Source organism: Mixophyes fleayi, chromosome 4, assembly GCF_038048845.1.
Source record: "Mixophyes fleayi isolate aMixFle1 chromosome 4, aMixFle1.hap1, whole genome shotgun sequence".
Classification (NCBI taxonomy): Eukaryota; Metazoa; Chordata; class Amphibia; order Anura; family Limnodynastidae; genus Mixophyes; species Mixophyes fleayi.
Genome location: NC_134405.1, coordinates 80,233,315 through 80,250,766, shown reverse-complemented (window position 1 = coordinate 80,250,766; position 17,452 = coordinate 80,233,315). Strand labels below are relative to the sequence as shown.

The 17,452-nt window shown below is 41.7% G+C and overlaps 2 protein-coding genes across 2 annotated transcripts in view; both read left to right on the top strand.

Moving 5' to 3' along the window:
- IQCH (IQ motif containing H) overlaps nucleotides 1-17,452 on the top strand; it is a 438,281-nt gene that overhangs the window by 259,265 nt on the left and 161,564 nt on the right. The gene's annotated exons all lie outside the window — the stretch shown is intronic.
- SMAD3 (SMAD family member 3) overlaps nucleotides 3,839-17,452 on the top strand; it is a 75,557-nt gene continuing 61,943 nt past the window's right edge. The window contains exon 1 of the mRNA XM_075207581.1: nucleotides 3,839-4,385. Coding sequence (XP_075063682.1) covers nucleotides 4,180-4,385 — 206 coding nt within the window. The 5' untranslated portion in view covers nucleotides 3,839-4,179. The remainder of the gene's footprint in view (nucleotides 4,386-17,452) is intronic.

The following is a 17,452-nucleotide window of genomic DNA, read 5'->3' as shown; positions in this document are numbered from 1 at the left end:
CATGCTCCTTGCATGTAACAAATCTGGCCCCCCTCATCTCTGCAACACAGTTCTCTCCCATTCTTCCCTTGTAACACATTTTTCCAACCGTAGTAACACAGTTCTCCCCCCACCCCTATTACTTACGTGAATACGTGTTGTACATTAGCAAGCCATCAAAGACTATGGGGCATATTTAAGAAATAGTGATAGTGCACTATTGTGCACTTACCGTGAAATCCAGGTCCCAGAGTGTGTCCCGCATATTTAAGAAGGGTACATTGCAGCAGATATCGTGGATATCTCCTGCTTTGCATTCCTTTTTCGTATTTGGGAGCAGTCACCATTCTACAGTATGATGACTGCTCCCAGCCGCAATCTAACAAGTTCCGAAAAAAAATTTTTTTCGGTAACTTGTCTTGATAATGTACGCCAGCTTATCATGATTGTCAGACTTCAGTGCTGTCAGCTCTGCTCCGAAGAGTAGAGCTGGACAGCGCTTGTGTGGAGGGATCACATGATCCCTCCCTGTCACTCACCGCTCTGGCTGGATTAAGGCTCTGTGGGGCACGGGGTACTTTACACTGGGGAACCCCTATGATGTAATATGGTTATCATTTTAGACAAAATTTAGACAAATACACAGGCAATACTGTGTGCACTACTGTTAGGCACACACAGCTCCCCCTTCATGAGCAGTACAGTGTAAAGCGGGACATATCTCCCACCTGTCCTTGCAGTCGGACCAAATCCTGACTAAGCAAGACAGTCAACCAAATTCGGGACTGCTTCAGGATTGTTGGCAGAGTGTCCTGCTCTCTCCTACCTGTTCTTGTCACTTTCACTACCTGTGGCTGCTGGTGTCTTTAGGTCAGCTGCTGCTTGTCTGGATCCTGGATTGTTGGAGGCCCTAATTAGAAAAAAGTTGGGTATATGAAACTTAGAAAACTACAATCAGTCCCCACATTTATTAATTAGGCTTCCCTCAAGCTCCAACTTTAAAATAATAGTATTCACATTTGATAAATAGATCTATTTCCCTCCAACCAGCCCTGATATGGAATTAATAGCATACATATTTTATAAAAAGACCTATTCCCTCCAACCAGTTCAAACATTAAATTAACAGTATTCCCAATTAATAAATAAACCTATTTCCCTCCCTCCAAAAATCCCCAGCAATAAATTAATAGCATTTGCGATTAATAAATATATATGAATAAATAATGAAGCTGGCGTACATTATCATAATTGTCAGATTTCAGTGCTGTCAGCTCTGCTCCGAAGAGCAGAGCTGGACAGCGCATGTGTGGAGGGATCACATGTTCCTTCCCAGTCATTCACCGCTCTCTCTGCAACTATAGTTGCAGTATCTCTGCAACTATAGCGGGGATGTTTTTTTGCGCATGTGCAGTTTTTCGAACTGCACATGCGCAATTCCAGTGTAAAGAAGAATGAAGAGGACCTGGAGGAGATCCGTGGACATCGCGTTCCGAAGAGGCGGGGTATCACAGAAACAGCAGTTTATCGGAACTGCTGTTTCTGTGATCCGTTTTTAATAAATTTGAGAAATAGTTCAACCTTATCCATGCGATAAGGATCGATAACTATTGTTCATTATTGCCGAACATTGATAAATGTGTCCCTATATCTCCTAACATGAATTAACCACTATGGAATACATTATAATTTGACATCTAGCAAATATCATCTTGAACAGCAAACACAAATGGGATAGATGATTTTCCATCCAGCAGAGTACAAGAGCAACAGTTGTCAGGAATGGCTATCCTGGAAAAATGTATTGACAACTTTATACAAAGTTACAGCGAACTGGAATATTTTACTTTCATTATTTATGGACTATGAAAATGTATAGTAAAATTAAATGAGTAATCAAATTGAGTGGACTCGAACTATTCAGGCCCAAATCTCTGGTATGATCCATGTTATGCCTAATTTAGTAGTATTTTATATTTTTACTCATGCCCCGAAGTTATAATTTGGCCATCAGTAAATACACTGGCACTGAGCAGTTAGTCAGTCTTAAAAGGAACAGATAGTTATTTTGGTACTTGTTAATTATACGGGCACCATTTGAAACTTAGGAACTGCTCTGACATGAATTCTGCCAGCCTGTCAATACAGGAATTCAGTTATGTGTTTTTAGAGTAAACAGGGAGACCGGGTGCCCAACCAACAGCTGGCACTGCTGACCGAGCTGTCCACACTGGGAAATCCCCGCCTCACAGCTGTTTGTGAAGGAGGTGTGTAGGCAGAGGGCAGGATAAAATAAATATTGGAGAACAGTAGAGGATGTAGGACAGTATTCTAAACAGCTCATCCTTTGTGTCATGTGGCACTAGTACCAACTGCGGCGCTCATATAAATAACAAAACATGATGTTTTTGTACTAACTATGATATTACACACAGATCTGTGGGGTGAAGGCTCCATCTCCAAGGAAGAAGCATCTCATCCTGAGAGAGTAGGCACCGTCTAGGGCCCACTAAGTGCTTTTGTCAGCCATGGCTGGGTAGTGAAATCATAGCCACCTAGGTTTGCCAATTGCTAGCGCCAACCCTGTGTGCATTGCCATTTTCTGAGACTGAAGGAAGGAGATGTCGTCCTGACCCTTCCTGCCCGCTCATGGAAGCGGTGTTTGTGGACTGGCATCTCTAAGGGGGTAGATGCAACACATTTTGAGGGGGGGGGGGGCACAGCCTAGGGCGCCCACAATGCTTCTGCTGGCCCTGAACACAGACCTCACAACAAACAGGTAAAACTACCAAAGATCCCATTACACAAAGTTAATAATTTGACATTGAATATTAGAGCTACAGCTGCTTTTTGGAACCAGTTGGTGAGCTTATACCAGGGCCGTAACTAGTGCTGTGCGACAGGGGCGACTGCCCAGGGCGCAACGCTGAAGGGGGATGCAATTTAGCAGTATTTTAGGTTAATTTAGTTAAAATTGAGGGCTAGGGGGGCGGCATTTATCTTTCTCGCCCCAGGCGCTAGAATTCCAGGGGCGCACGCAGGATTATCAGGTGGGGGTTTCCCCCCCCCAACCCAAAAAAACCACACGAGAGCTGCTGCGCATGCGCGCTCGTAACGGTAGCGCTGTCCTATACAGCAGCCGCGGCGCTGTCAAAGAAGCGTCCGTGGCGGTGCTTCTTTGACAGCGCCGCGGCTGCTGTATAGGATAGTGCCGCTATGGCGGCCACTTAGCGCAGGAAGGGGGGTTCTGGAGACTCAGAAACCCCCCCTGCGTGCGCCACTGAATTCTAAGTTTCGGCTCTGGCTTATACATATATATCTACAGGAGAAAAAGTAGGGACACTTCGTAAGTGAAGATGCAATACACATTTCAGACAAAAATCGAAAAAAGGCAGCTGGCATGTAAATCAGTAACACAAAGCTCTAGGAACAATTTTGAGCCCGTGATAATGTATATATGTATGTGAAAGTCCCATGAATGTAATGTAAACCCCCGCCCCGTACGATGAAAACATTGGCTCTTAAACACACACGTTGATGTGAGATGGTAACTGTGACGGGGGAGCTGCTGTGTATCTACTACTAGTAGTGCGGGGATATCTCACTAGTACAATCAGTGACAACAACACACTGTTCAGTTTCTCCCACGCACGGGAAAGTGACCACAGAGCCCCGTCACCGGGCGGATGGATCTATCTGGCCCTGTCAATCATCGCCTGCCCTGCCCTTTTACATTCAGTAGCCTCTGGCCGCTGATCTGCAAAGAATAGGGGCGTCACTGAGCTGGGCGGGGCTACAGGGGTGTCTGCGGGACAAGGTGGGAGTGACCGGTGGCATGGGTGGAGGAATACTAGCAGAGGGAGGGGTGGTGACGCGGTTAGGTTGAGGGGGATGAAAAAGTTAGAAGTGAAGAGGGACAGAGAATTAGGCAGAGGGTGAGGAAGTGTGGGCACTGCAGAGGGTGAGGAAGTGTGGGCACTGCAGGGTGAGAAAGTGTGGGCACTGCAGAGGGTGAGAAAGTGTGGGCACTGCAGAGGGTGAGAAAGTGTGGGCACTGCAGGGAGAGGGGTGACAGAGCACTAGTGACAGCCAAAGTGCGAGTGTGACAGTGAGAAGAGTGTGTCTGAGTGACAGTGACCCCCTCCTGCACCCCTTCTTCTTCCCTCTCTATCCTGCACCTCTTCCTTTTGGGGGGCTGTCATGTCCTCCATTCTGCCCTTCACTCCCCCAATAGTTAAGAGGCTGCTGGGCTGGAAGAAAGGAGAGCAGAATGGCCAGGAGGAGAAGTGGTGCGAGAAGGCGGTGAAAAGTCTTGTGAAAAAGCTGAAGAAGACTGGACAGCTGGACGAGCTGGAGAAAGCACTGGCTACCCAGAGCATCAGCACCAAGTGCATCACCATCCCCAGGTGAGGGCTGGGAGCACCTCTCTGCCACATCAGCCTTTCTTGCTGTTGGGACAGGAAGGGGGGGATTTAATGATTGATCAGTGCCACTGGGAATACTTTGTGCATTCTGCCCTTAACATACATACAGCACATTTCATATTCTAACGTGAGGATGACATTCCTAGTTAATTGCCAACAATATCAAATGCAGTCATAATGACTGTTTACTAAACTATCATGATATGAGTTGAGAAGAGTTGGTGCAAACATAGTGACTGGGCCAAGGAATAGTGAAAACTTAAACTTATAGTACACTAGCATTAAAGGAGAACAAACAGATTTACAGATGTGCTAGGTGGTGTATATATTGAGTTGAGAAGAGTTGGTGCAAACATTGTGACAGGGCCTATTAAAGTGACATAGATAGATATACATACACACACATATATATATACTTCTCCCTTTAAACCATTATTTTGGGTAGTACAACTATTTAATACTCTTAATATCCGTTTGTCAATACAATTCTGTAATCTTCATCTTTCCTTCTAGTTTAGTATAATGCAAGCACTCATTTAAAGCCCTTTAACTTTTCTACTGCTTCATGTAAGTGTACAATTTCTGCTTTTGGCCTGCATAATAGTGCTAAAAACTTACTTATAACCACAAATTAAGCCTCCACCACCAATTCCTGTGATGAGATGCGTCATACTACTCCCAGTTTCTCTATATAAATGCTACCAATAGTTCCTGTTATTGTTCCACATATAGCCCATCTCTATTGTGTATTGCATCCTCTTTATATACACTTTCTTTTAGTTCATCTAATCTCTCCATCTATGTTTCTGTAGTGTGCCATATATAATTTCTTTAATTGCTCCATAGAAGTTATAAATAGAGGAATAGGCTACATATGCAATATTTGTTGAAGAGGCTATTATACAAAATATATTTAAAATAGGTACCTTTTTGCTTTGAAATCCTTTAACCCCCCCAAAATAATGGACATATATGGTGTCATAGTTTGTATAGTTACATTTGCAGTAGTAGCATTTCGGTGGTGTTGCAATAAAGTTTGACTTTGTTGTCTATTTGTGCAGTGACAATTGCACATCTTTCTTAAATGTGTAGTTAACCCCTGACAGTTTCTTAGCAGCTGTGTGTAGCTATGTTATTGCTACTGTAAACAGTGTTAAGTTAAATGGACTCATTTGCATGTGTGAAAGAAAGACACAACATGTGAGCAGTGAAGTCTTTCTGTAAGGAAGACACATAATCTGCATGTTGCAAAAGTGGCCTGGGAAATCAGGGCATGTGAGTACATGTATATGTGAGAGGGTTGATCGGGCTTAGCGCTGAAAATAGTACAGTTGTAAAGCTGGAATTTAGCCATTCTTTACCTTACGTATAATCCAGTTCAAGGGATTGCCAGTCTTTCTAAATCAGATGCTTTCATTTATCTAAGACACAAATCATTTGAGCCCATAGCTTCTGCTACTAAAACACTAGGGCTGCACAAAGGAAGGAAGTGTCCTTAGGATTTATAGCCCTAGAAAATCAACGTCTCTATTATTTTGCAGTTATGTAAACACAGCAGTTGGTAGGAAGCATGTCCTACTTTGGTGCCCAGTATTGGTCGCTATCTGTCTAATTGTTCCATATTCTACTAAGTGGTTAAAATCCATACTTAGGGCTGGATTTACCAAAGGGCGGTTTATTGAAACCGCCAGATTTCTGTGTTTTTTCCCAGTAGTTTTAAAACCGCCAGATTTAGTACAGGCCGGACTGCCAGTTAAGAGGCTGAAAGCCACACTTTAACAAACCACCAGTTTTACAGACTGCCATCACGCTTTTTAGCATGATCAAAATCAGTGGTGGAAGTGGGGGTATATATACGGTGCTATGCCATACCGTCACTTCTCCTACTGCCTTCATTGTAAGACTGTCACATTCCATTCACTTACATTATATATACAGTGGTGGAAGTGGGGGTATATATACGGTGCTATGCCATACCGCCACTTCTCCTACTGCCTTCATTGTAAGACTGTCACATTCCATTCACTTACATTATATATACAGTGGTGGAAGTGGGGGTATATATACGGTGCTATGCCATACCGCCACTTCTCCTACTGCCTTCATTGTAAGACTGTCACATTCCATTCACTTACATTATATATACAGTGGTGGAAGTGGGGGTATATATATGGTGGTATGTCATACCGCCACTTCTCCTACTGCCTTCATTGTAAGACTGTCACATTCCATTCACTTACATTATATATACAGTGGTGGAAGAGGGGGTATATATACGGTGTTATGCCATACCGCCACTTCTCCTACTGCCTTCATTGTAAGACTGTCACATTCCATTCACTTACATTATATATACAGTGGTGGAAGTGGGGGTATATATACGGTGGTATGTCATACCGCCACTTCTCCTACTGCCTTCATTGTAAGACTGTCACATTCCATTCACTTACATTCCAATTGCATTTTTCATACTGCCACTTCTAAATTTCTTTATTGACCACTGATCAAACTATAAACAGCCAGATTTACTAAGCTGCAGTTTGACAAACCGCTGGAAAAACCGCCAGAAAAAAGAGGTGGTTGTGTCTTTTTTTCTAGTGGCTTTGATGGAGGTTTTTACTACTTTCTCCAGCTTCTGTAACAGTCACTTCTCTTCTGTTGTGGTTGTCCATTCATCTCAATCAAGACAATTCAATAAGGCTCATTTACGACATGCAAAAGAGCAGTGTAAATGTTGTTTTGTGATGTTAAGTGCCTTCTTTTGTTCAATTGACCTGTCATTACTGGTTAGCAACGTGCAGTTATGCACACAGACTCCTTTTTCTCCCAGCAATAGAATTTGATTTTTACACACCTCTAAGTGGCGTAGTTTACACCTTTACGCATTTCTAGGTTTGGACAAAATAACAAAGTGACTAGGCTCAAAATAGGTAGGACTAGTGGCATGGCATGGGTGATGTAGTCTTGAAATTAAGCAGTGCATGGAACTATTTTTAGTGAGGCACCTCAGTGCATCTGATGACCACCATGCTTTTTCCCATATTATGTTCTTAACTTTTTTGTGCCTGGCCCATGTGCCCCTCACCATATGGGTGGCCAGCACAGTGACTAGCATTACTGCCTCATAAAGCTGGAGTCATGAGTTTGATTCTAACCAGGGCCCTATCTGGTTGGAGTAGGTATGTTTCCCCATATTTGCGGTTCTCCAGTTTCCTTTTGCAGTCCAAAACTGTAAAGGTAAGTTATTGGCTTCTGAGAAAAATGGACTCTAGTCTGTGTTTGTACGGTAGGGAATTTAAGCTCAATGGGCCAGGGACCGATGTGAGTGACTATATATTCACTGTACAGCGCTGTGTAATATGATTGGTGCTCTATAAATAAAGTGTGGTAATAATAATATTTTGGATCAGTGATCCATTTTTCAGGTTGTTTGGCTAATTTGTTCCATCAGTTGGGGCGGGGCGTTACTGGTGCTAAATACAGAGTAAACAACTTTTTTCTTCCAGTTTTGGGTTCCCGCGTCAGACATTGCTTTTTTTATGGAGGCACGTTGGTAGTGTAAAATGTATATGGCTTTTTAATTCATTTGTTTGCAAGTCTTTACAGAAGGGAAGTGTGCTCATCTGACTCATGTATTTAACAACAAACAAGTAAACAAATAATAATTTGATGAAAACCAATATATTACTATCGGGCATGTTGTTAAATGCCGTCGGAAGATGACTGTGATCAGCTTGTGTGTAAGGTCATGTGCTGATGTTATGTACAAGTAATTGCAGTATTGTGGTTTGTCTCATGTATGATCAGCAAGCATTCAAGGATAGCTGATAGGACGTGTAATCTGAGCAAGAATTTGGCTTTCTTCTGCTGCAATATCCACTGCCTTCTCAGCTCCCTCTCTTTTGGGTCTGGTATATACATCTTTATGACCACATCTTTTATTAGCCTCCCAGAAGTGTCTCTCTGGATCCTAAATTCAGCCCAGTTATATGGGCAATGTGGGTTAGTCATATTATTAATCTTAAAGGCTTCTCTGAATTGAAAAAGGGGACATCCCCTCCAACATGTATTCCAGGTATAGCAAAGAGGGGAGTTTACTCAGTTTTACTTACTTGATTTGCATGTCCATGTTTACATAGGATCGCTAGGTTGCAGTTACAATAAGACCCCAACCTTTAGAAATCTGTTATTGACATTAAATTGACCTGGGAAACCTTCTCCTATTAAGGAATCAGACTGCTTTCCCAGCTCTGTGTCCAGTGGACAATTGGCAGTCTAGCTGTACACTCACACTGTCACAGTACCTTTGGCACTGGCTGTGTAATTATCTGTTTGCTCTCAGCTCATTCACAAGTAAATCGGATATACTATTTGATACTGTCTGTCACTATCTCATTCAGAGTACATTCCTATGTTTGTTTACATACACCAGGCATGTTTTGTTAGCGGTGTGTAGTAGGTAGGGAGCGGCAGTGTTGATAGACCCAGGTATGAGCCTTGCTCAAATACACACTTGCCAGACATCACATTGTGTCACATGTCACTAAACATTCTCAGGGAAAGCCTATTACATTTGATTGGAATAGATAATTCAGCAATGTATTGCAGCAAGAAGGAGCATTCAGCAAAATGTACAAGGTCTTTGGTGGTTTCATGAGTTCAGGGCTCCTATGTGTGCAGGTTGTCTCAGGGATTTAACATAGTACAGATATCATGTATAACTGTTATTTTACTTGATAGATCACTGAGATACCTGCATTCACAGAGACCCTCTACAATGTTCTGCAATCTGTCCACACCATCACATCAGAACCAGGTTAATAAATGAATGGCTGGCCATCGGTGGTCACTAATAACATTTTATTACCATGTTCTTATACATTACCCTGATGTACTAAAAGAAGGGGATATATATATATATATATATATATATATATATATATATATATAAAATATAAATGTCTAGTGGCGTGTGTTAGTCTGTCTGTGTGTGTAAAATATAAAACCAAGCTGCAGCATTACCTGCTGGGCGGAGTTATACACTGACCTACTAAATTCTTAGTGTGTGTGGGGAAAAAAATTCAGAAAGGGCTGAAATTTGGTATACTAAGATGTTTTTAATTTGTTAATTTAATTTGTTAATTGTTAAAAGTGTTTATAAAGATTTAAAAAATATATATATATATTTCTTGAAGGAGAAGTGACAGTTGGGAGTGGTTGGTGGTTGCCGGGGGTGACAGTGGGGAGTGGTTGGTGGTTGCCGGGGGTGACAGTGGGGAGTGGTTTGTGGTTGAGGCCTGGGCTATGGCCCAAATGCATGACAAGAACCTTTTTAACACCTTAAGTAGCTTGATTTGACTAGAATGCATGAGTATCATGCACGGGTTAACTGACCTACTAAATTCTTAATGTGTGTGGAAAAAAAACCCTCAAAAAGGGCTGAAATTTGGTATACTGACATTATTGACGAGTTGAGGGGTCAAACTCATTTTCGTGAGGTAATTTTACCTCATGAACACACATGTACAGTGGCGGATCCAGGGGGGTGCGATCGGGGCAATCAATGCATGACAAGAACCTTTTTAACACCTTGAGTAGCTTGATTTGACTAGAATGCATGAGTATCATACACGGGTTAACTTGTATATTTATATTTGACAAAATCGGTGCAACATTATAAACTATGTGGAACCCATTTTTGGTCATTCTGGCTCTCTGTAATGACTGTAACAAAATAGGTGGTCCTCAAAACGTTGTTGGGCATCACTGTGTTAAAATTGCATTGTTGATGACGGGTTTCCCTCATTTCTCTTCATTTGACATCCAAAAATAGGCAGGGTACAATCTCAGATTCTGCCTTATAAAAATGGATACCCAAAGAACAGTTGTGTTTTATATATATATATATATATATATATATATATATATATATATATATATATATATATATATATTTATTTATTTATTTATTTGTATGACCCTTTATTCTTATTATGATTATTAGTTTTATCATCCCTCACTTCAATATGCTGGTGCCATAGAAGTAAACACCCATGCAACTTGATCACTTGGAACAAAGGCTCATGAATATGGATCCCCTGGTGGATCTGAACTTGGATTTGCTGATTAGAAATAACTGTAACATGAAATCAGATTTTGTGAAGGTAGTTTTAGAATATTAACCCATTATTGCCAGCTTTCCTTTTGTGTCATTCATTTAGGTAACTATGAGATTGATCTTTCTATGCTGAATTATTACAAATACAGAGATGGTTCCAGATCTTTTACTGGCTGAAAAGCTCAGATATGGATAAAGACCATACCTTCTGCTAAGTGTGGGTCAGGAGTCCTCTCTAGGGGCCTGGGTCATTAAGGAGAGCAAAGCATAAAAAAAGAGTAACTTTGCACCTGGGCAAAACTATGTTGCATTGGAGGGGGAGGTAAATTTAAAATGTGTAGACAGATTTATAGTTGGGGTAGGACATGTTGTAGATCAACTTTAAATTTTAGTGTAAAAATAAAGTCATGAAGTATTTGTGTGCTACATGAAAAAGCAGCCAGTGTTTAACTTATGTGCAAAATAAACTAATTTGCACCCCTTGCATTGCAACATGGTTTGTCCCGGAGAACATTTACTCCATTTTTTTTTGCCTTACTTTCCTTAATGAATCAAGCCCTAGGTGTGTAATGTACAACGATGGAGCGGTTATTTCCAGCCTAGGTCTAAGTCTGCTTGTAGTTTGTGTCAGGAGCGGAGCACGACATTACGGCACTGCATAGCAAAATTCTGGGGAGGAGCTTCTTTCTCCACTTCTGGCGGGAGTACCATATATGAACAGATTTCTGGAAGGACATAAGCAACCTGATACTCATTGTATCACACATCTGGATGTTCTGCTACTGCCGAAGTTCCTTCTTCTCCCAACCCTTTGGTACTGTCAGACTCCGCCCATCAAAATAAATCGATCAGACACAATAGCGGCAGCCACCTGCCAGCTTGCAGCCGATTCGAGGTCGCCCATTACCCCTTCATAACAAGCGGTATTAAGCAGGCCTTGGCACAGTTACCATACATAGTATATGATCTACTTTATTTAAAACTCCTCCATAACTTAGCAGTATGCTTGTGGTCATCCTGCACTGTGGGTTGCTGGCTTCTAATTTCTCCACTGGTCTTTGTAATAGGCTCATACCAAATTTCACCCACATATTACTTAACACAATAACTGGGTCTGGTTGCATGCATTTTAACCAGCAAGTGCATATCAGCAGAATAGATTTCTATACCTCCTGAGTATTTAGCATAACAAGTAAGAGGGCTGTACTTCTGAATGTTTAAATTCAGTATAATTGCAGTCTTGTTAAACCCCCCATCCTGTTGTATCAGGTTGCAATATAAGAGCCCCGTTTCAATTAATGATAACCATCTGTACATGTGGATTTCTGTATATGCAGATGTTATTCTCACTATGGAACTCTCGCAGTGCAGAGGGGGCGAGGAGCAGCAATGTAGAAGTGTTCCCTTTTATTGCCTCCTGCAGCTGCACTTCTACGCTCAATGAGAAAATGTTCAACTCTAAATGTGGAATAGTAACTGAAAATATTGCTGTTTTTTGCAAATGAAAACATGGTGTTTTTATTGAATGATTATCAGCTCTTGTGTAAAGGGTTAATTGTATAATTTGTGTATGTAAATGTACGAATTGCATTGGTTTCGTTCCAGAACTCCAAATAGAAGCAGTACATTTGTATGTTTTAGTAGAAAGGCAGCAGTTCGCTTAGCAACTTTAATCTCTGTTGTGCTGATTTTGAAGGTTGCAAATTTGGTTCACTTCCAGTGTTGCCACTTTTGACCTTCGGCATGTTTAGTTTATCTCAGTGAAATTAGATTGTCAGCTCGGTGGGAAAGGGACTAAATGAAAATGTCCATCTCCTCTGTGGCGTTAAGGACAAACCTGGGAGCCAGATGGTCATTTTAGAGCCCAGAAATAGGTCCACTCATTGAAAATGATGGAAAACGCCCCCAAAAGGTGCAAACAGTATATATTTGAGTGATGCAGCAGTTTTGCTGTTGGTATTTTTCAGCAGCATTATCACTTGTTCAAACTGCGGACCATTATTTTTATTTGTTTTTTAAATATGTATTTATAAATTGTCATAACAACATAGATAAGAACATCTCAGCACAATATTAATCAAAAGACAACTGAAAAAATCAGCCAAAGATAGATTGTCAGTATCATTGTAAAGCAAAGTATCTTCTGTTAAATAACCAGGTTTTTATTTTAACATAGGAGAAAGAGAAAGAAAAAAGAGAAGGGAAAGGGGGGGGCGCGGGATGGTGTGGCTTAAACCGCATTAGAGAAAAGAGGAAGTTGAGGGTAAAGGAGTATCACAGGAAGGACATTGTACCTGCTTTAAGTAAAGGGAGAATGAAATTGGGAAAATGACAGCCAAGGGTCCCACACTTTGTTGAAAGATTTAGAAGAGTTGCAAATAATACTAGTCATGAACTCCATACAATGAACATGCCACGTCCTGTTAATGACGGTCTGTAGTTAAGAGGGGGTGAGCGGTTTCTAGTCAACCGCGATTTGACATGTGGCCGCCGATATAATATGTTGAGCTGGTTTGTTCTAATGATGGGTGGCAGAAGGAATTCCAAGCGGGAGAAGGAAGAACTTAGGGTCTAATGAGATGTCAATCTGAATAATAGTGGAATTCAGATGTTTAATATCCAACCAAATTTGGGCCAGTTCGGAAAATCTCACCAAATATGAAGGAATGTGACCTCAACAGAACATGCACGCCAGCATCTACCGGAGGAGTCAGGTATTATCTTTTTAAAACGGGTTGGGACATAGTACCAGTGGACCAGAATTTTATTTACATTTTCCTTTATTTTTATACAAATGGAGCTAAAAGTCGCATTCTCCCGAATCTCAGACCCATCGTCATCATCAGGATAGGTCACGCAATATCTCAGAAGGGAGGATAAGTTCAGAATATATGGTGAAGAAGAGGCTGGTGTAGAGGCACATTGGTGAGGAGGCACATTGGTGAGGAGGCACATTGGTGAGGAGGCACATTGGTGAGGAGGCACATTGGTGAGAAGGCACATTGGTAAGGAGGCACATTGGTGAGGAGGCACATTGGTGAGGAGGCGGGAGGAGAGACGGTGTTTAACAGTGGAGCAGAAATTTTGAATCTGTAGATACTGTTAAAAGTATTTTGTATATTATATCAAGTTTAGATTAAATGTCAGAACACTGGGGAAAAACAGTATTGTGAGAGATGGAAAAATATGATGACCCGCGAGTGCCAGAAGGAAAAATGCTGATGGCACCCAGTTAGCGGGAAATTCTGGCAAATGAAAAAGAGGGATAATCAGGGAGGGCTGCAGACCGGAGCCATATAGCCAGGTGGTGGAATCCCAAATCACCAAGAAATGGAAGACGACGAGCCCGTGGAAGCCAGAGGATGGAGGTGGGGGAGAGTAATCCTAGACCTTTAGCTTTAATGCAGACCCAGACTCATAGAGCTACACCACAAGACACATTGAGCAAGTTGGGCAGAGTAGTGTTTGAAATTGGGAATGCTCAATCCCCTAGAAGACCTCTGCAGAACGCAAAGTCGCACTCGTGGGCGCTTACCCGCCCTTCTGAATTTGGAGGTGCTACATTAAAGAAATATGAAAACATAAGGAGGTATACGAATCAGAAGGGCTTGAAAGAGATACAATAAACACGGGAGATTATTCATTTTAATCGCATTGATACGACCTTTCCAGGAGATAAAATTCTGGGACCATGAACTGCTGACCATTATTAATAATTGCATACTCCATATGTTTATATCTTGCTATATAGCAGCACCTCTTGTATAGCTCTGGGAGCATAAATATGACAGAGCAACTAACATAAAAGTGAATAGTGTTGTTGCGCAGCCTCAGAGTTCGATGTGTGTGGAGTTTGTATAGTCTTCCCTTACTTGCGTGGGTTCCCCCATGCTCCAAAGACATAATGGTAGGTTAATTGGCTTCACACTAAAGGTAGGTACACACTACAGTAATTTCATCCAATTATCATGTGGATCACACGATAAACGACCCTTTGGTCAGATATCGCATTAGTGTGTCTGTTCCCACAAACATGTTTTATCGTACCAAAGCACATCGTATCGTTTGATTTGGTGTGTATGCACTCACGACCAGCAGTGTAGGCAGATCTCTATAGAGTTTACAGAGTCACAATCTTTTCAGCAGATGGTTATGAGAGATGAAGAGCACAGATCTGAAGGTGAATTGTGTAGATGTGTAACCAGCTTAAGTTGACTCTGGTGTGTTTGTGACTGGGAAAGTAGATTAGTGCTTCAAATAAAGGATAAAAACAAAAAGACAAAATGAAGCACATTAAAGGAAAATAAAAGCTGTCCTGCAGCCACCTTGACTTTTGTTCTGTTCCGTACTTCACCTGGTGAGTATGGTAAACACAGTGGTTATCCCCATTTCCCAAGCTGCAAATGGCTTAAACTCACTCAACTATTGGTCTAATGTTTGAAAAAGCAAGCTACTAGTTACGTTATGGGGTACACAAGGTTTGAAATACTTGCTCCTATGTGATCCTAGTGAATGCACCCCATATAGCTGAGCAGGCTCATGGTTGGTTTGAGTTTCCCCAACAGAAGCTTATTTCCATTGCTCAGGCAATAAATAGTTTTCCTCTTTAACCACAAACCATGTGACTTTGGAATCCGTGCACAGGGAGTGGTGCACACAGCTACTTCTATGTACACTGAGCCCATTCCTTTCCCATCTAAATACTCATCGGAGACTGTCTGAAGGAAGAGGAGATATATTTAGAGCCACTCATGCCCTGCAGATTTGGGGTGCTGGGATCCAAGTCATACATTTACAACCAGCCATACATTTCATTCCTCACACAGTTATTTGTTGACAAACATTGCTCTTTCACTTACATTCATGTGTATTGAAGGCTGGACCTGATTTGTTAGCAATATTTACCATCTCTTCTATTTCCTTCTGTACTACAGTGTGGGAGAATATTTGTATTTACTTGGATTTTGTTTTGTTTATGCAGAATAAAAAATAACACTACATAAATATAGAAAAGATAACTGATACCTTTATCATAAATCTGCATTTGTATAAGACTAAGGTTGGGCTGTTTTGGGGGGACAGTGAGGATGGCATTAGAAATAGTTTTTTTGTTGTAGTTGATGTGCATAAATTACCCATGTACCAAGGAAAAGTGTTGTGCTCTAGGGCAGGAGAACTGAGAAGTATCTAATTTAGGGCATATATATGTACAGTGGCCTGAGGCACACAGACCCCCATGGATTATAGAAGAATAGGAAGAGGTAATAGAATATTGGACTGCAAGGTTGTTGATTCTGAATAAATTGTGATATCAGCACTAGTGAGAGAGGGCTTCCAGTTGGGTAAATCTATAAGATGTACTTAATGAATTCACTGATGCTAACAACAACCCCCTAACAACAAATATTTATCCCTTCTCTTTACAGTAAAAAAATAGTGGGAAAAACAGGGAGACCATTGTCATAGTGACTCATGTTGGATCGCACAACTACAAAAACACCGAGCAGCATTTATAAAACCCTTTTGTGAATAAAATAATTTGTATGAGTACAATACTTATAAAGCAGGTTGCACACAAATTATAAATATCCTGCCCCTCTTTATAACCAGGGTATTTCTCATGATCTTAGCTAGTCATGTGCCAGTACTTATGGTTTTTTATTACATCAAAGTGAGGATGTATACTTGCAGAAGAGGAAGCCAGCTGTGTCAGCATGGATCTAGGTGGTAAGGTGTATGAGGGCATTGTAAAGGTGTTTTTGATTAAAATAAATGTTATTTTAAAACTGGTGTCTGTATTATATACATGTTGTTCTTGGTGCACTATAGGTCCCAGCGAGCCCTGGGTGGCAGGGCATGTTGACACTTGTGGTGTACCAATTGCCAGCCTGCCCAGATAATGGTGGTCTGTGTATAATGGGACCTGTAGAGCACCATGGACAAAATGGTAAATTATTTATACTTTTTTACCAAATTAACCCAAACCTACCACTCCAGGGGTGTGGGAATAGTCCTAGTGCTATCAGCATGGGTCTGATTAAACATGGGGGGAGGGAGGATATATATATTTTTTTGCGAGCCCGATATCCCTAGATAATCCAGCCCTGTACTGTCCAATATCCTTAGGTAATCCAGCCCTGAACTCGCCGATATCCCTAGGTAATCCAGCCCTGTACTGTCCGATATCCCTAGGTAATCTAGATCTGTACTGTCTGATATCCCTAAGTAATCCAACCCTGTACTGTCCGATATCCCTAGGTAATCCATCCTTGTACTGTTTGATATCCCTAGGTAATCCAGCCCTGTACTGTCCGATATCCCCAGGTAATCCAGATCTGTACTGTCCGATATCCCTAGGTAATCCAGCCCTGTACTGTCCAATATCCCTAGGTAATCCAGCCCTGTACTGTCTGATATCCCCAGGTAATCCAGATCTGTACTGTCCGATATCCCCAGGTAATCCAGATCTGTACTGTCCGATATCCCCAGGTAATCCAGATCTGTACTGTCCGATATCCCTAGGTAATCCAGCCCTGTACTGTCCAATATCCCTAGGTAATCCAGCCCTGTACTGTCTGATATCCCTAGGTAATCCAGATCTGTACTGTCCGATATCCCCAGGTAATCCAGATCTGTTCTGTCCGATATCCCTAGGTAATCCAGCCCTGTACTGTCTGATATCCCCAGGTAATCCAGCCCTGTACTGTCCGATATCCCCAGGTAATCCAGCCCTGTACTGTCCGATATCGCTAGGTAATACAGCCCTGTACTGTCCGATATCCCTAGGTAATCCAGATCTGTACTGTCTGATATCCCCAGGTAATCCAGATCTGTACTGTCCGATATCCCTAGGTAATCCAGCCCTGTACTGACTGATATCCCCAGGTAATCCAGCCCTGTACTGTCCGATATCCCCAGGCAATCCAGTCCT